At 41.7% G+C, this 18,364-nt stretch overlaps 1 protein-coding gene across 9 annotated transcripts in view; it reads right to left on the minus strand.

Moving 5' to 3' along the window:
• Positions 1 to 311: 311 nt before the first annotated feature.
• Positions 312 to 18,364, minus strand: part of Pde1c (phosphodiesterase 1C) — a 514,105-nt gene continuing 496,052 nt past the window's right edge. For 4 of the 9 annotated variants that reach the window (XM_075955073.1, XM_075955062.1, XM_075955066.1 and 1 more), the window contains 2 exons: positions 16,169 to 16,237; positions 312 to 602 (listed from right to left, as the gene is read on the minus strand). In XM_075955073.1, the coding sequence (XP_075811188.1) occupies positions 433 to 602; positions 16,169 to 16,237 (239 nt within the window). In that variant the 3' untranslated portion in view covers positions 312 to 432. Of the gene's footprint in view, positions 603 to 5,931; positions 10,166 to 10,358; positions 10,512 to 16,168; positions 16,238 to 18,364 lie in introns of those variants that run through there. The other 5 variants (XM_075955070.1, XM_075955069.1, XM_075955064.1 and 2 more) reach the window with 4 other exon arrangements.

Here is an 18,364-nt window from a genome sequence, read left to right on the forward strand (position 1 = left end):
ATTTTAATTGGAAAATTATCTTTAGAAGTACATTTCTTACCCCTCATAGTTATTGAGCCAGTGTTTGCATAGGGACAAGTCATCTCTTGGGGATTAGAAAACATGGCAATGGGAAGAATTTTATTTTCCGAGCAAGATATATCATTTTAATTTGGTGGCAACTTAAGTCTTTTAAAGACTAATGTAATAAAATCAAATCTACCATTTACTAGTTTTTTTTGTTGGAGTCTGGATTGACCCCCGGATCCAGTGCCTGTTGTGTGTATAAAAGAATGACCAAGGGAAATCTCAAGCAATTTTCACTTTGCCTCTTAGAGTCAGTCATAGGAAGCATCAGCTGCATGACTTCCCTGGTGTGTACCGTTGCATCTGATTGGTGCTGAGAGGCAGACAGGCAGGCCCTTCCTCACTCCCTCTCTTCTTGTGCTTGCCCTATTTTTTGTTCCAGTGATGAGAGATGTTCTGGATCTTCTTCATTTTGATCCGCTGGTCCAGCATCTTGTACCTTGCAGGATGGTCATCCGTTTTCTTTGGAACTGAAGGCGCATAGGAGCTAGATGCATAAGCGGGGCGTTTGAAGTGACGTAAAGGAGGCTTGATGACTGGAGATCATGGGAAGGAAGACAGACAAGCATTAGCTTCACAGAGACTTGACACGCCACACACATCGTGGCTACCTTCCTCTTGGCTTGTATGTCTCCTCCAAGCCAAAACAAATAAACGCACACACACACACACACACACACACACACACACACACACACACACACACTGGATTGGACTTCTGATAATTGAGTAAGCACAATATCAACTGGTCATCGATTTGAAATTAATAAGGACAAGAAACAGCTAGAGATGGGCAGTGGTGGGCCAGTTCATGAAGTTCACTTGGTAGAGAATGGCTGAAATTAAGGAATGGTTTTAGTATGCTGGGATCACACGTGAAAGCAAAGTGACCATGGTGGGCAGAGATAGAACTATTGCTAACAACATTTAGCATTGTGTGCAAGCTTTGGGGGTTAGAAAAGTGGCACTTACTCTCAAAGTACAAATGAAAAGCATATTGCTGAAAAAATACTTGCAAAATACGGATAAAGGTCTAATATCCGAAATGCACAAAGAACCCTTAAAATTCAACAGAAGGAAGTAACCCAGTGCCAAAATGGGCAAAGCGATCTGAACGGACTCCTTACTAGAGAAGATGCATCTATCCAAGGAGCACAGGACAAAGTGTGAACACTGAAGAGTCACAAATGAAAGAACAGTGTTCTAACACATTGTGTGCAAAGTCAAAGTCCAAAAGCCTTTTAGTGTTCCTTCCTGCTGACGGGAGCAGAAAAATGGTAGAGTTGCTTTGAAAGCTAGATTAGCAATTTCATAAAGCTGGACACAGTCTTTACCATAGAAGACAATAATTATACTCCCAGGTTTACTCACCTCAACTGTTAAAAAGCCAAGATGACCTTTAATGGGTTAATGGATAAATAAATAGTAATAGGCATATTACTATTTTAATTGATAAAAATAGATGTGGATCATCTTAAGTACACATTGCTAAGTGGATGAAGTCAGTCTGCAAAGGCAGCTGTGCCATAGGATTTTGCTCACAAGATAAGCTTGAAGGAAACCAAACAAACAAACAAAACCCTCCACCAAACTATGAAGACAACAAAAAAGTCACTGACAGGGACAGAATTAAAGTAAGGAGGGAGGGTTAAACAGGTGAGCAGTGGAAAATCCAGGGTGGTGAAGTCATCTGATGGGAAACTGGTGGGTTCTGATGCTATTTGTCAAAACTCATGTATCCTTGGGGGAGGGATCCCTAATCTATGCAATTTAAAAAGGTGATTGAGGGGGTTATGGGTATCCCAGAATGCAGTGCAGAACAATCTGACTGAATTGCTGACGTAAGTAATCATGAGCATGCAGGGGATGAGAGGCAAGAGGGCCATCAAGTAACTTCACACTATCAACAGGCTCCAGAGGAGCAGAGAGGCCAGGGGAGTTACAAACAAGCTCTGTATTCTAGTGGATACAGCTGCTTCTCATACAGGAGCAGATTATCAATTCAAATACACTCTATACTTCTCAGAAATGGAAGACATAAAAGAAGAACAGATGATGAAAACTATCCACACAGATGTTAGCAGCTAAGCAAAAGGAGGAGGCTAGAATGATTGATCCACGGGTAATTGATTAGACTTGTTGACAGCAATATAAATTCATTGCCTTAATAGAGATGTTGGTGTAATATAAAGGTGTTAATAGATAGAATTACTTACATGACATGACATGCATTTCTTTATCAGACCTAGAAAATCTTCCAGGTTTTAAAGTTACAGCAGCAGAGAACCCACCTGAAATTTTTATTTCTCCAATAAGGAAATCAGGTACTTCTCTACAAATAACTTACACTAGAACTAGACATATTGTGCACAGGGTGGACTTGGGGGACCATTATAGAAACATAAAATTCAAAAGCACAAAAAAAAGCTGAAGAGAGAAAGAAAATGACAGACAAAGGAGCTCCAAATGACTCTAAATGAAAATTACTCTGAGCAATGAATCAAAACACGAAGTCAACCACAACCCAAAGTATAAAATACAGACACATAATAATAGGTTACTCAAAAATCTGCGAGAAAACAGATACATGTACTAGGCATATTACTAAACAATTTCTATAGATCCACAACCCTTAAGGAGGGGGACGAGTTTGTTAGTGTGAACTGGACATGGTGACATCCTTCCTATGGCCTAAGAAGAAACCAAAAAGTGGTCACAGAGAAGAAACACGACCATTACGATTCCATCCAGGAGCTCAAAGGAGCATGCTGAGAGGCATACTGCACATCCTTGATTTTATGTGATGGGAGTTAATATCTTGTGACTGAAGCAGAATTTATTTAGCCCCATTCTAAAAGCAAGCAAACAGCAGATAATCCCAACAGGTGGACCACCACACAATAGCAGCCTAGTAAAGCAGAGAAGCCCGTGGGATTACAGAGCCACGGGAAGCTTAGGGAGGCAGATGACGTCATCTGATGTGTCACCCTGAGGGATCCTAGAAGAGAGGAGAAAGGGACAGCGAATGACAAGCAGGGAGATGGGAATGAGCATAGATGAGGATGAGTGTATCATGTATCCTGCGGTTCTGTGAGGAGAAAAAGGTAAAGGGCTGGCCGCCTTCTTTCTTCCCCTCTCCTCTAGTCTCCCTTGTCTCCTTGGTTGTCCTGAAAATCTGTTCAGTTAATGAACACAGAGGGAAAAATTGTGTTGTCAGGAAGAACAAAGTGGATATGCTAGTTAGGTGAAAAGTGTGGAGGAGCAGAGCTGGTGCCAGCCACTCGCGCAGTACCAGCTCTCTCTCACTGCAGGTGGCTTCACTGTCTCCTAAAGAGTAAAGGGAGAGAGCACCTAAGTGAGCTGGAAGGACTCAAAGCTGAGGGATGCATCTGTTAAACTGCAAGAGCAGTTCTCTGAAACACCCTCTCAGCAAATACCTTCCAACAGTGAGCAAATACTTGAGAACCACGAGGAAGCACAGAGCTGGGCAAGTGGCTTAGTGACCGAAGTCCTCCAAGTATTGAGATGGAGTTCACATCCCTAGCATCCACAGAGAAGCCTGGCATGGTAACACACATGTTTATAGTTTCAGTGCTGGCAGGCAGAGACATGCCAATCCAAGGGTCCTCCTAGCCATTCGATATAGAAGAAATGGAAAATTATAGGTTTGGTGAAAGCCCCTACCTCAAAAACAATCTCTGACCTCCACAAATCTCTACATGGTGCCTCTCTCCCCACCACGTATATTATATATGACACACACAGCAAGACAAAAATTACCAAGTCAGGTGGTGATGACACACTCCTTTAATCCCAGCACTTGGGAAGCAGAGGCAGCAAATCTCTGTGAGTTCGAGGCCAGCCTGGTCTTACAAGAGCTAGTTCCAAGATAGCTAGGACTGTTCCACAGAGAAATCCTGTCTCAAAAAACAAACAAACAAACAAAAACCAAAGATACAAATTACCATCAAATAGGATACATTGAATTGTTATATTTTCAGAGTATCCATGAATGAAAAAAAACAGGACTGTCATATCCTGCCAAGACAGGGTAAGATAGTTTTGATAAGTTTCTTGCCTTTGAAAATGGTATGTCAGTTATGTTAGGCCTTAGCCAAATTTGGTTGCTTCAACGCTGCAAACGTGACCTTGGGTGATTGCCCAGGTAGCTAGTTGTCTCTGTGATTTGTTGCATGTTTTGGAAGTTGTTTGATTGCACTTCCTAATTACTCAGGTAACATTATTTCCCTTCTCAGATCTTCGATGGGGTTGAAGACTATATAAATGTAGTTACTTTCCACTCCTGACTTGGCCAAGCTATTTATTATATAAGACTTAAGCTAGTTAGAATCGGGTATTTGTACTTATTGTATATAATTTCACAGTAGGTTTAGAACTCTCTTACTTAAACAAAAGGGGGAGGTGTTGCGGGAGCTCCCTCTGCTCCTTCAGCCAATAGCCGCTGAGATACCTGCCCATTGGGGTGTGGTCTCTCTCCCTTTAAAAAAGCGGCCACTTCCCTCTGCTCTCTCTCTGGCTTCCAGCTCTGCTTCTGGGGACTAGGCTCCTTTCCCGATTGTGCAGAGGGCTGTTGTCTGGGATGGTGATCTATAAGTTTTCCCCTTTAAATAAATAACCATTTTATTAATCATGATTTCAAACTGGTGTGGGATTGTTTGTGACTTACGCCTTCATACCCAGGCCAAAAATGTCTTATCTTTACCCAGTGAGGTGATAATAAAATCCCCTCTCATAGTTAGAATGGCCATTTTTAAGCCCTCAGAATGCAATTCCATGGTTTAGGGAAAATAAGAATCATAGCCACCACCACCGTTCCCATTCCCAAGGCATGTAGAACAAGTATAAAAAACCATTCCTATGACCCTGGAGGATAGAGAATTGAGGACGAGAGCTTGGGAACAAAAGCAGAGGCTTGGGCTCACTGATTTATGTCTTTTAAGTCACAGTCCTTCTCCATATTCATCCTATTTTTGCAGCTCAGCATGAACTCAGCCAAAGTATTATTGAATTCCCCACTTCTCAGCATGAAGGAACATTTACCATTTGCTGGAATTCTGATTGTCAGAACAAAAACTCTGCTTGCCACTGGAGTCCCTACAAATAGCCTGAGCCTACTGATAAAGATGGGTTCCCCACTGAGCTATGAAAGACCTGTGCATGCCTGCTGTTACCTTCATTCAACATGGGAAACGGAGAGCTTGGCCCTGTACTGTTTGTATGTACTTCTTGCCTTTCTCCTCTGCAGATGTCAAGATTTTGATGACAGGGCATGACAGCAGGGTAGGCACCAGGACACCATCTTGAGTTTGTGGTGGATGGTTCTTCCGGGGTGCTGGTTGTCCTCCTGAAGGGGTTTTTATTCACGTTGGAATGTTTCTGGGGTCTTAGAAGGGGTCTGACCCTCCTCCTTTCAATAGTTACACCTTCCTCTCTGGATAAAGAAGAAACAAATAGGGAAAACAATCCTACTACCCGTGGGCTCGGTCAGCACACTGAGTGCAAATGACTTGCAGAAATAATCATATCAGCTGATGAAGATTTGACCAAGGCATACGCCTGCACACAGTGTTAACTTGGGGGTCACTTTTGAACAAACTTAAAAGAGAAAGACAAACTTAAGACAAAGATGACACATCTTTAACCATCATCCTTTATTTTGCAGTTATATATAATCTTTGATTTTCATAAAGCAATGCTCTTTCAGGAGCTTCAACCCTCACTTTCTTTAGCCCTCATTATTTGCGTAAGTACCACAATTTCTCCCTCACAAATAACACCTCTCTTCTGCTACCATCTTCTTTCATTTTCTCTCTCCTTTCTCTCTCTTCTTCTCTTCTCATTTTTCTCTTGCCACTTCTCCTTTCTCCTCTCTTCTTCTCCTAATATTTTTTTCCACCAGCAAACATATTTCAATTTGCTGACACAACAAACTGACAGAGCTATTGAACTGAGGTCAGACATGAATATAAAAACCTACATAAAATGCCTACTACCAGTGTTAGATACCATGCAGAGAATTTACAGTGAATTAGCTAAATCCATGCCCCGGCTCACACCTGCCTATAAGGAAGCACCAGTGTCATTCCTTTCCCAGGTGTGGAAACTGGGGCTTAATGGATTTATATCACAACTATGATGAAGAAGTCTGGAGCGTGGATTCACATCCCAACAGACTTCAGATCCTTCCTGGTACCTGGGAAATTATCTTGGCCCCAAATTTAGCTTTAATAGGTGCCACAACAGGCTTAAAATGCCAAGTTAAAACTACTTCATTTAAGGTCTTAGCTGGAGTCAGTCTTGTGGATTCTCTAGAGCCAGGTTTCTGCTAACCCTATAAAGGCTACCTCCGTCAAGATATCTCTTTTCTTGCTCTCATCTCTGATTCAGCTTTGATGCTGCCCTCATGTGACATCATTGCTTGGCTTTCCATTCTCATCTCTGTAAGGGAGATAGATTAGCACTCACTTTAGAAGTCACTAATAAGAATGAAAAGAACCACACATCTGAAAGCAGCCAGCACTGATGCATGGGAGTGCTCATTCCCAGTAGGTTTCTCTCCCTTGCCTTCATGCTAGGCAAGCTTGGGACCAAGGTTTCTCTCCTTTGTCTGCCATGAAGACCTGCAATTGTTTGGCAGGTCTACTAATCCCAGGAATATGCAGGAGCATATTCCCTATTTGGGAATTCACATGTATCCCAAGATGTGAAAGCATTAGCTTGAAGCCAGGCAGAAAGGACCCTTGACTTTTTGTAGTAATAGGATTTTACAATATTAACCCTACCAGAAAATTACTCTTAATCCACACATATTACATGCAGTGTCGTCCAAAGTGACATTCTATCTTTAAACTCTCAATGGTCTGTTTCACATTAAATGCTGGAATGACTAACTCCTTTATCTGCATTTTTAAAGATTCCAGCTCTGCAAAGACTACCTGAAGAAAACCAGAAGTTCATATGATCTATAGCCTCCTTTTCTTCTCCTCAGAAAGACCAATATCTCTGTGAGGTGGAAAAGGAAGGCTTGCAATCTAAGAAGCTATCTAATAATCATCATGTTCTGCCAATGTCAAGAACCACAGACTGGAGTAGTTCGTCTCATTATTATTTTTTCTTTGAAAGAAAAAAAAGTCATTTATAATATTGTCAAATTGCACCATATAATGATGCTTTAGCTAATAAATGGACTGCACATAGAATTGAATATGCTCTAAAGTCCAAATGCTACACCATAGAGGCTTATGTAATATGTATATAAGTACACTGTTTGATACTCACACAATGAAATCACCTAATGACATATTCTTGGGAATGAATTCCCATTGGGCAGTGATGTAGGCCAATATTTAGGGTTAGAGAGGTCTTTGGGATGCATAGCTGGGTCTGGTTCATATAGGCAGACCTACTCTTGTCCCTGTTCACCAGTATAGACTCTGTGCTAAATCTATGCCAGAAAAATCCCCATGAGAGTTCTCCTTTTGGAAGTAGTAGGTGGCATTCTGGGAGAACCATAGGCTTGCAGGCACACAGAGCTTGGATAATTACTACTCCCTCTGAGATCCTAGGGTCACCTCCACTCAGAGCTTTGTTCCTTTTCATGCATTCTCTGATGTGGGGAGAGGGGTAATTTCCTTGCATGGCCGTGTGAAAACTTTAGGATGCTGTGCATGGAAGAACAAACTGGAAGTGCTTGGCAGTGGGTGTGTGATAGGTGTTTTGTGACATGATATTATTACGTGATAGCTGAGCACGGAGAACCAGGATGCTTCCCCACAGTCTTCTCTCTTCATTTTCTTATAACACCACTGAAATTTCATCAGATTCCCTATACTTGATTTACACCTGCATGATCTCACCATACACTAAAGAGATTCTGTAGCATATTTATTTGTATTCGGCAGAGAACACACCCCTTAGTTTCCTGGGGGAACCACTTTGAAACTAAGTGGTATTCTAAGCAAAGCAAAACACCTAGCTCACATTTTGAACTAAACAAGTAAGGAGATGGTGGTCCACTCAGTGACTCTGACCAGGACGTATTGAAGAACACAAGGAGTTCTTGAGATTCTGGTGGGAAGAATGGCTCAGAGAACCAATGAGAAGCCGGAGCTTTGTCCCTGATTTTTAATCTGGATGTAATAGTAGAGGGTGGGGAGATTATGAAAATGACAGGGCCAGTTATGTTTCCTGAGACTCTGCATTCCTTCTGATGAGGCATAGTTAAGTAAGTCACTCTCTCTGGAAGTCATTCATAAGTGGATGCTCTGGCTTTCTTTTTCAATACTTCTTCATTCCATAGCTACTTCAGTCCTGTGTACCTGTTTCCTGGGGCAGAGATAATGTGTGCACACATTTGTATCTCCTGATACAACAAAGTATTGATAACAGCTGGTGCTGAGAAATGTTTAAACGAGTGAACGAGCTACTGTGCATCACACTCCATAACCTTCACGAATGTTCTCTTTAAAAAAAAAATGACTCTCTTCAAATGTACACCAGCTGGCAAAGTTGTCAGCATCGACAGAAGCCAATATTTCTCCCTTTCTTCCGCAATGCCTTCATACCTAGAGTTACTTCCTATGCTTGCTTAGGAAAGATGTCAATGAGTTCATTCCTTCACAAACTTCAAGTCTAAGGAGGCAGCAAACCTGTGTCTCTACAGGCGCTGCAACCATGGCTTCTGTCTTTAGATTTTGCTATAGCATGAAAGGCACTGAAGCAGAGTTCTCAAGCCCCTGTGGGGGGGTATGAAAGAAAATGGCCCCCCAAAGGGAGTAACACTATTAGGAGGTGTGGCCTTGTTGGAGTAGGTGTGGTCTTGTTGGAGGAAATGTGTCACTGTGGGGGTGGGCACTGAGTTTGCCTATGCTCAAGCTGCTCCTAGTGTCACAGTCTACTTCCTGTTGCCTACACATCAACATGTAGCAGCTCCTTCTCCAACACCATGTCTGCCTTCAGGCTGCCCTGCTGCACACTGCCATATTCTCTGCCATGATGATAATGTACTAAACCTCTGGAACTGTAAGCCCACCCCCTCAATTAAATATTTCCCTTTATAAGAGTTGCTGTGGTCATGGTGTCTCTCCACAAGCAGTACAGACCCTAAATAAGATGCCCTTCCTTGACAAACTTGTGAAGAGGACAGAGCCACTGTATAAGGCTGGAAAATCAACTCTTTCCCTATTCCAACAAGAGCTACCTTCTAATGCCTGGTGCTACTGTTTTTTAAGGTAAGAAACCCTCCCTCAAGATCATTTTTAGTTTTGTTTTTTGTTCTCCCTTTGTCTGTCCTGGCACACAAAGTTCATGCTGCACACTGTGACAGATAAAGCTGTGCAAAGCCTTCCACTCAATTTTTCTCATCAATATGCAGATTTCTTCCTACCTGATTATTTAGGGTAAAAACGTAAGGCTAGTCAGTTACCTGCATGCACTTTGTCCATGCTAAACCATTTCAGAGGCCGGTGAAGGGAAATTCTTCAGTTATACAGTTCTGAGTAACATAGCAAAGCATAGAAGGAAGCCTTGACTCCGTCCACAGCAAGTGAGTGACAACTGCCAACCCTCACAGGGAACTTAGGGTGAAAGTTTGCAGCAGAATCAACAGTCATTTGGGATAGGATCCTTCACACAGGAGCTTTGGGCCTTACTGCCGCAGGTGGGGAATGGATAATTACCTGCAGCCTTTGCCAGCAACAAATCCCCCAGGAATGAGAACAGGCTTGATACTTGCCAAAGATGGCTTTGGGCAAGCTATTCAGGTGTCCTGATCTGTTAAAGAAGATGTTACTACCAATATCCTCAGAGAATCGTCAGGGTTAATCCATTTTATTAACTTAGCATTGTCCCTGATGTCTGTAAGTTTAAAATACATATAAAAGTACCTGACATTTTTTTTAAAAAAACTGTATTAGGGAAACCAAAAGCCACCAATTGAAGTTAAATATTCAATAACTTACAATACATGTAGATTTTGTTTAGGAAAAGAAATATAAGATTTCCATAATGTCTTCAGACCTTGAAGATGGTCAGGTCTCTTCCAAGGATGTTTCTGGATGGATGTTTTACCCGTAGTCTCCTGCAACAAGACATACATTAAAGTCATTGGGAGCTGGATAGCATTTGGCACAGAAACTCTCTCTACAGCAGGCAGCAGAATTGAGAAGCAGAGCCGTATCTACTGCGAGACTACTGTGCATGCCGCATTGTGTGCAAGGGGCAGTCAGCTATATCTGCATCAGCGACAGCTAGGTACTGTACCTGTCCTCTAAGATTGCTTCAGGAGGCACCTGGGAAGCTGCTCAGAGGTGACTGCTTTGGATGGATAACAGTTAAGGCTGGTCGTGGTGGTAAAACTCTGAGCTGTTGTTCCAGCAAGAGCCAACAGTTCCCCAGTTCTCCATCAGGGTGGATGTCCTTCACCCCTGAACACCATGAAGTTCAAAAATTCCATTGGGCAACAAATGAAGTAAGCGCTAGGAAAAACATGTCTGCATGTGCTAGTCTTTTCCACGGAAGAGAAACTTTGGCTAAGATGTGCAAGGGTTCCTGAGGATCAGGACCCCACTTGGTTTTCTTGTGCTGAAGCTGAAGGATGAGCCTTCAGAAACTGTGCAGTCCTTTGATGAAACAATCATTGCAGGCTTCTGACAAGTAACCTCCAGAACTTCTAAAAGACTCAGCTCCTCATATCCCAACCATTCCCACAGGTTAGAAAGGGAAAATGTCAAAGGTCGAAGAGCGCATGTTAAACTAGCAACATGAATGACAACAGACACCACTGTTTTGTAAAACAGTCATAGTTTTATGTAAAATTGTATTCTAAATCTATGGAGAAGCATAAATGCTAACACAATAAGTACCTATCCTCTCCATACAGCTTAATAAGATCAGTGTTTTAAATATTTTTAAAGAGATTAAATGGGAGCAGAGAAAATGCTCAGTGGGTAAAGTGCTGGAGGTACAAACCCGAGGACCTGAGTTCAGACTGCGAGCATCATTATAAAAAGCTAGATGTGGTAGATTATTCTTTTAACCCTAACTCTAGGATGGCTTGCAGAGGGATGCTGAGGGCTTGGTGGCCAGCCATCCTAGCTAGTTTGTAAGTTCCAGGTTCAGTGAGAAATCCCATCTCAAAAAAGAAGGTGGGACTTGACAAAGAAGGAAATTCTGCATTCTTGGCCATTTCCGTTCTTCTCTCTGCCTACTGACTTCTTGCTTGTTCAGTTTTTCATTTGGATTCCTGTTCTCACTTGGACTGTTGTGCTGCAGTGACTGCTGGGATGCATTGTCAAGACCGGAAATTTCTCCTCATGGTTAAACACCTTGAATTCTTCGATCTGAATTCCATGCTGCTGGGTCCGGGTAGAGGCCCTCTGCTTTAAAAACCCCATGCCCTGGGAAAGTCACCCTCTGCTCTTTATTCCTCAGCCACTGATGCCACTACCCACCTCATATTTTTCTGTATATTTTCTACAGGCAGAATCATTGTCACATGGCTTTTTGCGTCTGGCTTCTTCTGTGGAGCAAAATGTTCTCCCCAATCTTCAGATTGCACCAGGACTTCATTCATTCGAAATGGCTGTGACATTTTGTCAGGTTATCCTTCAGGTACTGGAAAGGAGATAGTTTCCAAGTTTGGACTACTATGGGAAATGTCACTGTAACCACATGGGAGCAAGGTATCCGGTGAAATTTTGCTTTAATTTCTCTTGCTTATGAATCTAAAATTCCTGGGTCATTGATTACATAGAAGGTTTAACTCTTGCTTTGTTTTGGTTTTGGTTTGAGACAAGGCTTCTCTATGTAGCCTAAGTTGGCCTGGAACTTGCTGTGGAGTCTGGGCTGCTATCTAACACTTGCCCCCTCCCCCTGACTTTCTGTCCCATAGGTGCCAACTAACATGTACCAGGACACTTGGATACGTTTAACTTTTTAAGAAACTGTAAACATTTCCCAAAATGAGTTACTGAAGTTTCATTATATATTCTAGAAATTAACTCCTAATCAAACATATCATTTGCCAATATTTTCTCCCATGCTCTGGTTTGCCTTCTGACACAGTTGGTAGTCTTGTTGGCTATCCAACAGTCTGTTATTTTGATGAGGCCCAATTTACCTGTTACCTCTTGTGTTATCTCTCGAATTTGTGTGTCCTGTGCTTCCTTCCACTTTTCTTGCCCCTGTGGCAGCTCTGTGTAGAGTTTGTATTTACTTCCATTTGATCCCTTAAAATTTTCTGTCAGAGCATGGCTTAAGACAACACCTGGTTCTAAAAGCCCACAGTCATATTGGGAGAGTCAGAGATTCACTTCCAGTACTGACATTGGCTGTTTTTCCTTAGCTCCAGATCAGTAGCTCTGCCTAGTGTTCCAAGCAAAGGCCAGCAGCAGGGATTTTACCCTTCTTGGACCCTGTCCTGTATTCTGACCAGGTCCCTCTCTGAATGCCTGCATCCCAGTGTCTGTTTGGGTTGTGAAGCACAGCTGTCCCACAGCATCTGTTCTGGGGTATCAGGTACTTTGTGTAATTCCCTTTGGTTTCTGGTTCCCAGAGCTGTTGGTCTCTTACACTGTCTTTCAAGACTTTAATTCATTTTTCTATTTTGTTTATCTCTGCATGTGTTTAGAGCAGAGGATTATCTATCAAGGAATGAGCATCTTAGGTCATCCTGGCCAGAATTCACAAAGGGAGTTTCCTCATTTAATTACCTGCAGCTGATTGATGTAATCATGCTGAATTAAATACATCCATGGCAATGGTGTTAATGCCTGAATCTTAAAATCTTCAACTAACTGCCCAATCAATGGTTCTTAAAGCTACTTTTGCTGGATATTAATGATTTTCTATAACACAGTTATAATACCACTAAAAGCTCCTTTAAGTTGGAACATGAGAAGACACCAGTCCTATCTGAGTAGGTAGCCATAAAGCCATCTAAGCCAGAAGTAGGAAACATGTATAGTTCCTGAGGCAGAAGGGGCCAGAGAGAGCTGACGACTATAATTAGCAAGGTGGAGGCGCATGTTAAACAGAGTGCCTGGCATTGTGTCTTGCATTTTGGGAGGTACCTACTTTACTCCGTAAGAGCTTTGGAGATGGTCAGAGCTTAGAAGTTAAGTCTTTGGAACAAGTTGAGACTGACAATCTCAGGTGAAAGACAAGGCTGCCAACATGGTGATTCACAGGCCATGTAACCCTAGCAAGCTGTTATGGTGTTCAGCACAGCAGGTCAGGTCACATCAGGGCTGCATACTCTTATTGAGAGCCATGATGACCTCTGAGGTCTTTCCTGGCTCAAGAATGAGATAACTTTTCCAAGGATCATGACCATTTTCCCGTGGTGTTGCTGGGATGATGTTAGCCTCCTCCTAATGCTCTAAAATCTGAAATGTACCGCAGTGGGCACATTATAAGATGGTTTCTAGGCATAAAGGATGCTTCATTTCTAAGCAATCCCAAACTAATCCTGAGGTTGCTCACTCCCTCACTTGTAGAAGCCTTGTGGAAATGGATAGGCATCTACCTATCACCTTGGCAGTCTGGGATCAGAAAGGAGTAAGATGGCCTCCACTGTGGAAAATGTCACCTGTCAACAGGTAAAAGCACTTTAAAGCAAATCGTGGCCATGCGATATTGCCAGATATTTGATTATACTGGGTAAAGATGTGTCACTGTGACTGGTTTGAAAAGGAGCTAAAAAGCCAATAGCTAAGCAGAGAGAATAGGTAAGACTTCTAGGCAAAGAGAGAAACTGGCACACAGAGGAGATACCAGTGAGATGCGGAAAAAGTTGGAAGTATAGAATGAAAGAAAGGTAGAATGTAGATTAAAAGGATAGAACGTAGTTTAAATAACATGGGTTAATTTAAGATATAAAAGCTGGCTAGGAAGAAGCCTAAGTTATAGGCCAAGATGCTATAATGAATAAGTCTCCATATCATTCCTTGGGAGCTGGTTGGCAGGACAGAGAAAGACCCATTACAGTGCAATATTAATTCTCACTAGATGGTTTGGAGAGAGCTGCAAAGAGAAATGCACCAAGGGAAATTAGTTTCAGTAAGTCACAGAGGCAAGAAAATTCAAGGCTCCTTAGCCGACAATGACTGAATCTAGAGGTCAGGCCTGTGAAAGGAGCTATGGCACATAAACTGGAATACTAAGTCAATGTGGATTAGTTTTCCTCTGTCAAGAATATCACTAATTGTGAAGTGAGGTACTATTGAACCTACAAGCAAGAAAAAATGTGAGTTAAATTATTACACACCATGGATCATAAACTGGATCAGGCCAAGTGGAGGGCAGGGTGGAGGGAGAGTACTGGAAAGATGACTGGAATTGGAAGCAATGGGTGAGGCAATGTGGAAATTTACTGCAATGAAAACTCAATGGAATAATCATTTTTTTAAGAAAGCCTAATTTCAGAGGGATTAGAATACAAGACAATATGCTTCTCACAGTAGATGAAATATAGTAATTCCCCAAAGCAGAAACCTAAAAGATAATTTTGTATTAGCAAACAGGTATTTGTAAAAAGATAAAGGCAAAGAAAATGTGGATGAAATGTCATTTTTCTCATCAAAATGATAAACCATGGAACATACTATTTAGCACTGACAAAAATACTAAAATGTACACATTAATAATTTAAGTATAATAACAAATAAAAATTAATATTACTAAAGTGTATCTTGAAAAGAACCTAAGTATCTAGACAATCTTTGCTAAGAATTTCTATCCCAGGAATCTCACTCACTCCATACATAGACTCCAAAAATTTATGAACAAGAACATAACATGATTACAATAACATGCAAACTGTACAATGTAAAGTTGTCATTACACATGTAAGTAAACTGACAATCATAGACATATTAGCAAATTACCAAGATATTAATTTACTAACATGTAGCAAACCCCTTTAATTTCAAGACCAGATCACAATCCCAGAGAACCTAGACAACAATGAGGACCCTAAGAGAGACATACATAGATCTAATCTACATGGGAAGTAGAAAAAGTCAAGATCTCCTGAGTAAATTGGGAGCATGGGGACCTTGGGAGAGGATTAAAGTGGAGGAGAGAGGTAGGGAGGGAAGCATCGAAAAATTAGAGCTCAATAAAAATAAAAAATAGTAAATTTCAAGGAGAGAAAACAAAATTCTACATAAGATACAAATTGAATTCAAGAAAAATTGTATACGACCTAGAAGGAGAGGGGATCTTAGTAAATGGGCAACATTAGCAATAAATGGAATTTTCCCTTCCTGTAGTCTTTCCTATTACTACAAAAGAGTTTACACTGACCATGTTTAACTTTTACAATTTCTCTTACTCAAAACAAGCTCCACTAAGATTAAAATTGCAATAAAAATGTGTGTGAGGTTATATGTGCACTCAGAAAGACTAGCAGGTGCTTGCTTACCTTGCAGCTACAGATGATTATCATGAATGGATATTTCCCTTGGAGATGCTAAAAGGGATCTAGGTCATATACATTTCCATATTTGCAACACTAGACCTTAACTGTATCTGCTATTAGTTATGACACAGTGTCAGAGGGTATTAAGGTTAGAGGTAGCATTTCTAATCCAAGATAAAGTAGCATAGTTGAGGTTGCAAAATTAACATGACAAGCCTAGAGTTTGAATTCATATCTATCTATCTATCTATCTATCTATCTGTCTGTCTGTCTGTCTGTCTGTCTGTCTGTCTGTCTATCTATCTATCTATCTATCTATCTATCTATCTATCTATCTACCTACATACCTTCCTATCTTTATCTCTCTCTGCCCATTAATTTTCCTTGTACTACCTGCCTCTCAGAAGTGGATACTTCATAGCCTTCCCAAGAGCACAGTTCCATTCTGTCCATTGCTAAGTGGAAGCAAATATGATTGTCTTGGAAACAATATGGCTGCATCTGGAAGAAACTCACAAATAAAGGCAACAGACACCAAGCTTCCTGATAAGGTAGACTTGGACAGAGGCTCTGCTACAGCTGCTGTTTACTACTCTTGAAGCCCTAGTGCTTTGTGTCATCTGTGGTAATTGAGATAATAGGGCAATGTCATTTACCTACCTGGCAAGGTAAGGCGACTTGTGGAACTAGTGCTTGGAGCAGGTGAGCCATGAGAACGCTTCTTTGTACCTGTAAAGAGGGCAGGTAAGATAAGGAAAGAATAAGTGTGGGTCATCTGGGACGGGGCAGTGTGTATTCTATGGCACAGAGAAGTCCTTTGTGGAATTATACTCCGTACCTCTGGGTAGCAGCTTGGCATGATGGATGCAAATGCTCTCGAGCAGACCACCTCAGTAGTAGTAGGGAGTCTTCCTAAACGTGTTGTTTCCACAGATTCCAATTTCAGTGTTCTAAAGTGGAGCCTATTTTTAAGCTATTTTTATTTTTATAACCCCCAGGTAGTTATAATATGCCTGTAGAGTAATAATCACCAGTTGGGAAATGGAAAGTTTAGGATTCAGAACTGAGGAATCTGGGGTTTTGAACCTGTTTTAGCTATATCCTTTCCCTGCTATCAGATCTTAAGTTGTGAATGGGATCTGTGTGAGTCTCAGATCTTCACCTGGAAATGAGTAAAGTAACAACGATATCCAAGTGTTCTGACAAGGCAAAGTGTGTACTCAGAAACTGTGGGTCAACACTTAGGTTACAATAGTGGGGTTCTGGAGCATCCAGAAGATGGTGACTAACTCTCATTAGGGATTTGATTATCTTTCTTTATATAAACAGTTGAGCACATAGTGAAGAGATGAAGAGGCAGCCTTCAGAATGAGGTGGGAAAAAAAAAAGAGCAACCGAAAGGATAAAACAAAAGGAGACAGAGTTGTTCAGCAAAAGAAGACATTTCTTGCATGCATACATCTTACACATGTACACATACATATAAATTTACACACCTATATGTGCACATATATTATATAGTTATAAATGTTATTTGCTCAGCTTTTTTGTTACTTTATTTTGTCATCCATATTGTGGAGAAAGTGACATGGAAGCCCAAAGCCAGCAGCAACCTCTATGATAATCCCTTCAATGGGTTGATAGAAGTGAAAAGAGAATTATACAATGTTTCACTGTGTAACTCGTGCTTGTTTTGACCTCAGTATTTTTTTCTGTCTTAGTCTTCTGTGTACTGTGTTATAGGCAAGTCACACCTTGTAAGACCAGAAAAAAAAATCAAGTGTATACATAAGTCAATGTTATCATTTGATGAGTTCCTGCAATTGCCCAATATCTTAGCCACTTTTCTATTTCTATAACAGAACACCACGACTAAGATAAGTTATGGAAGAATGCATTTCATTTGGCGTACAGTTTCAGAGCATAAGAGTCCATGATGGAGGAGCAAAAGCATGGAAGTGGGAAGAGCTGATAGTTCACATCTTAATTCACAAGTAGGAGGCAGAGAGAACACTGGGAAGGCATAGGTCTTTACAAACCTCAATATCACCTTACGTGGGCCCTCCACCCAGCCCCAAAAGATTTCTATTAAGCAGGCCCAGACCACACAAACCAGAACACATGAGTGACATGTCTGCCATGGAACTGTATTCCTCACTGTATCTAGCCCCTCCCCCATCCCTTGCCCAGGCCCACACCATCTCAGTTAGTTCCTGACCCTGATGCTGCCGTGTCCTGCCCCTAACCCCAGAGGACTTGTGCCACTGAGGTACAGACCACACCAGCCACAACCTGTGGGTGACCCTCCTGTCCTGTGGCCTGCCCCCTCCTCTCTCAGCACTAGCACTGCTGCTGATCCCTGCTCCAAACTCCAGAGGAATCCCACTGCTCTGGTGCAGCTCTTACCAGTGGACAAGCAGATAAGTGACCCATCTGCCAGTTGGACTGCGGCCACCCCCGGATTATGCTCCCCCAAGACTCATACTACTGCCCAACCTCTCCCAAATCATCATCTTCTCTGTGGCCAGCCCTTAGGCCTAGACTCAGTCAACATCATTTGGAGAACAGATGCCATAAGCCCACATACAGTGCAGACAAGTCAGAAGCATCTCTGCTTGAGGCAAGGATGGTCCACTAGGTACACAGAAGATTTTGGCTTTATTGGAGATAAGGCCTTCAGATCTAGAGACCCAAGAAGACTTTGGCTTTACCAAAGACCAAAATGAATCAAGGGACCCAAGGCCCTCAAAACTCTAGTAGAAACACCCCACTCGACCTGAAGGCTGACCAGTAACTAGAACTTACCAACAACAAAATAATAGGAATTAACAATCGCTGGTCTTTAATATCTCTCAA

The sequence above is a fragment of the Microtus pennsylvanicus genome, chromosome 21 (genome assembly GCF_037038515.1).
Source record: "Microtus pennsylvanicus isolate mMicPen1 chromosome 21, mMicPen1.hap1, whole genome shotgun sequence".
Classification (NCBI taxonomy): domain Eukaryota; kingdom Metazoa; phylum Chordata; class Mammalia; order Rodentia; family Cricetidae; genus Microtus; species Microtus pennsylvanicus.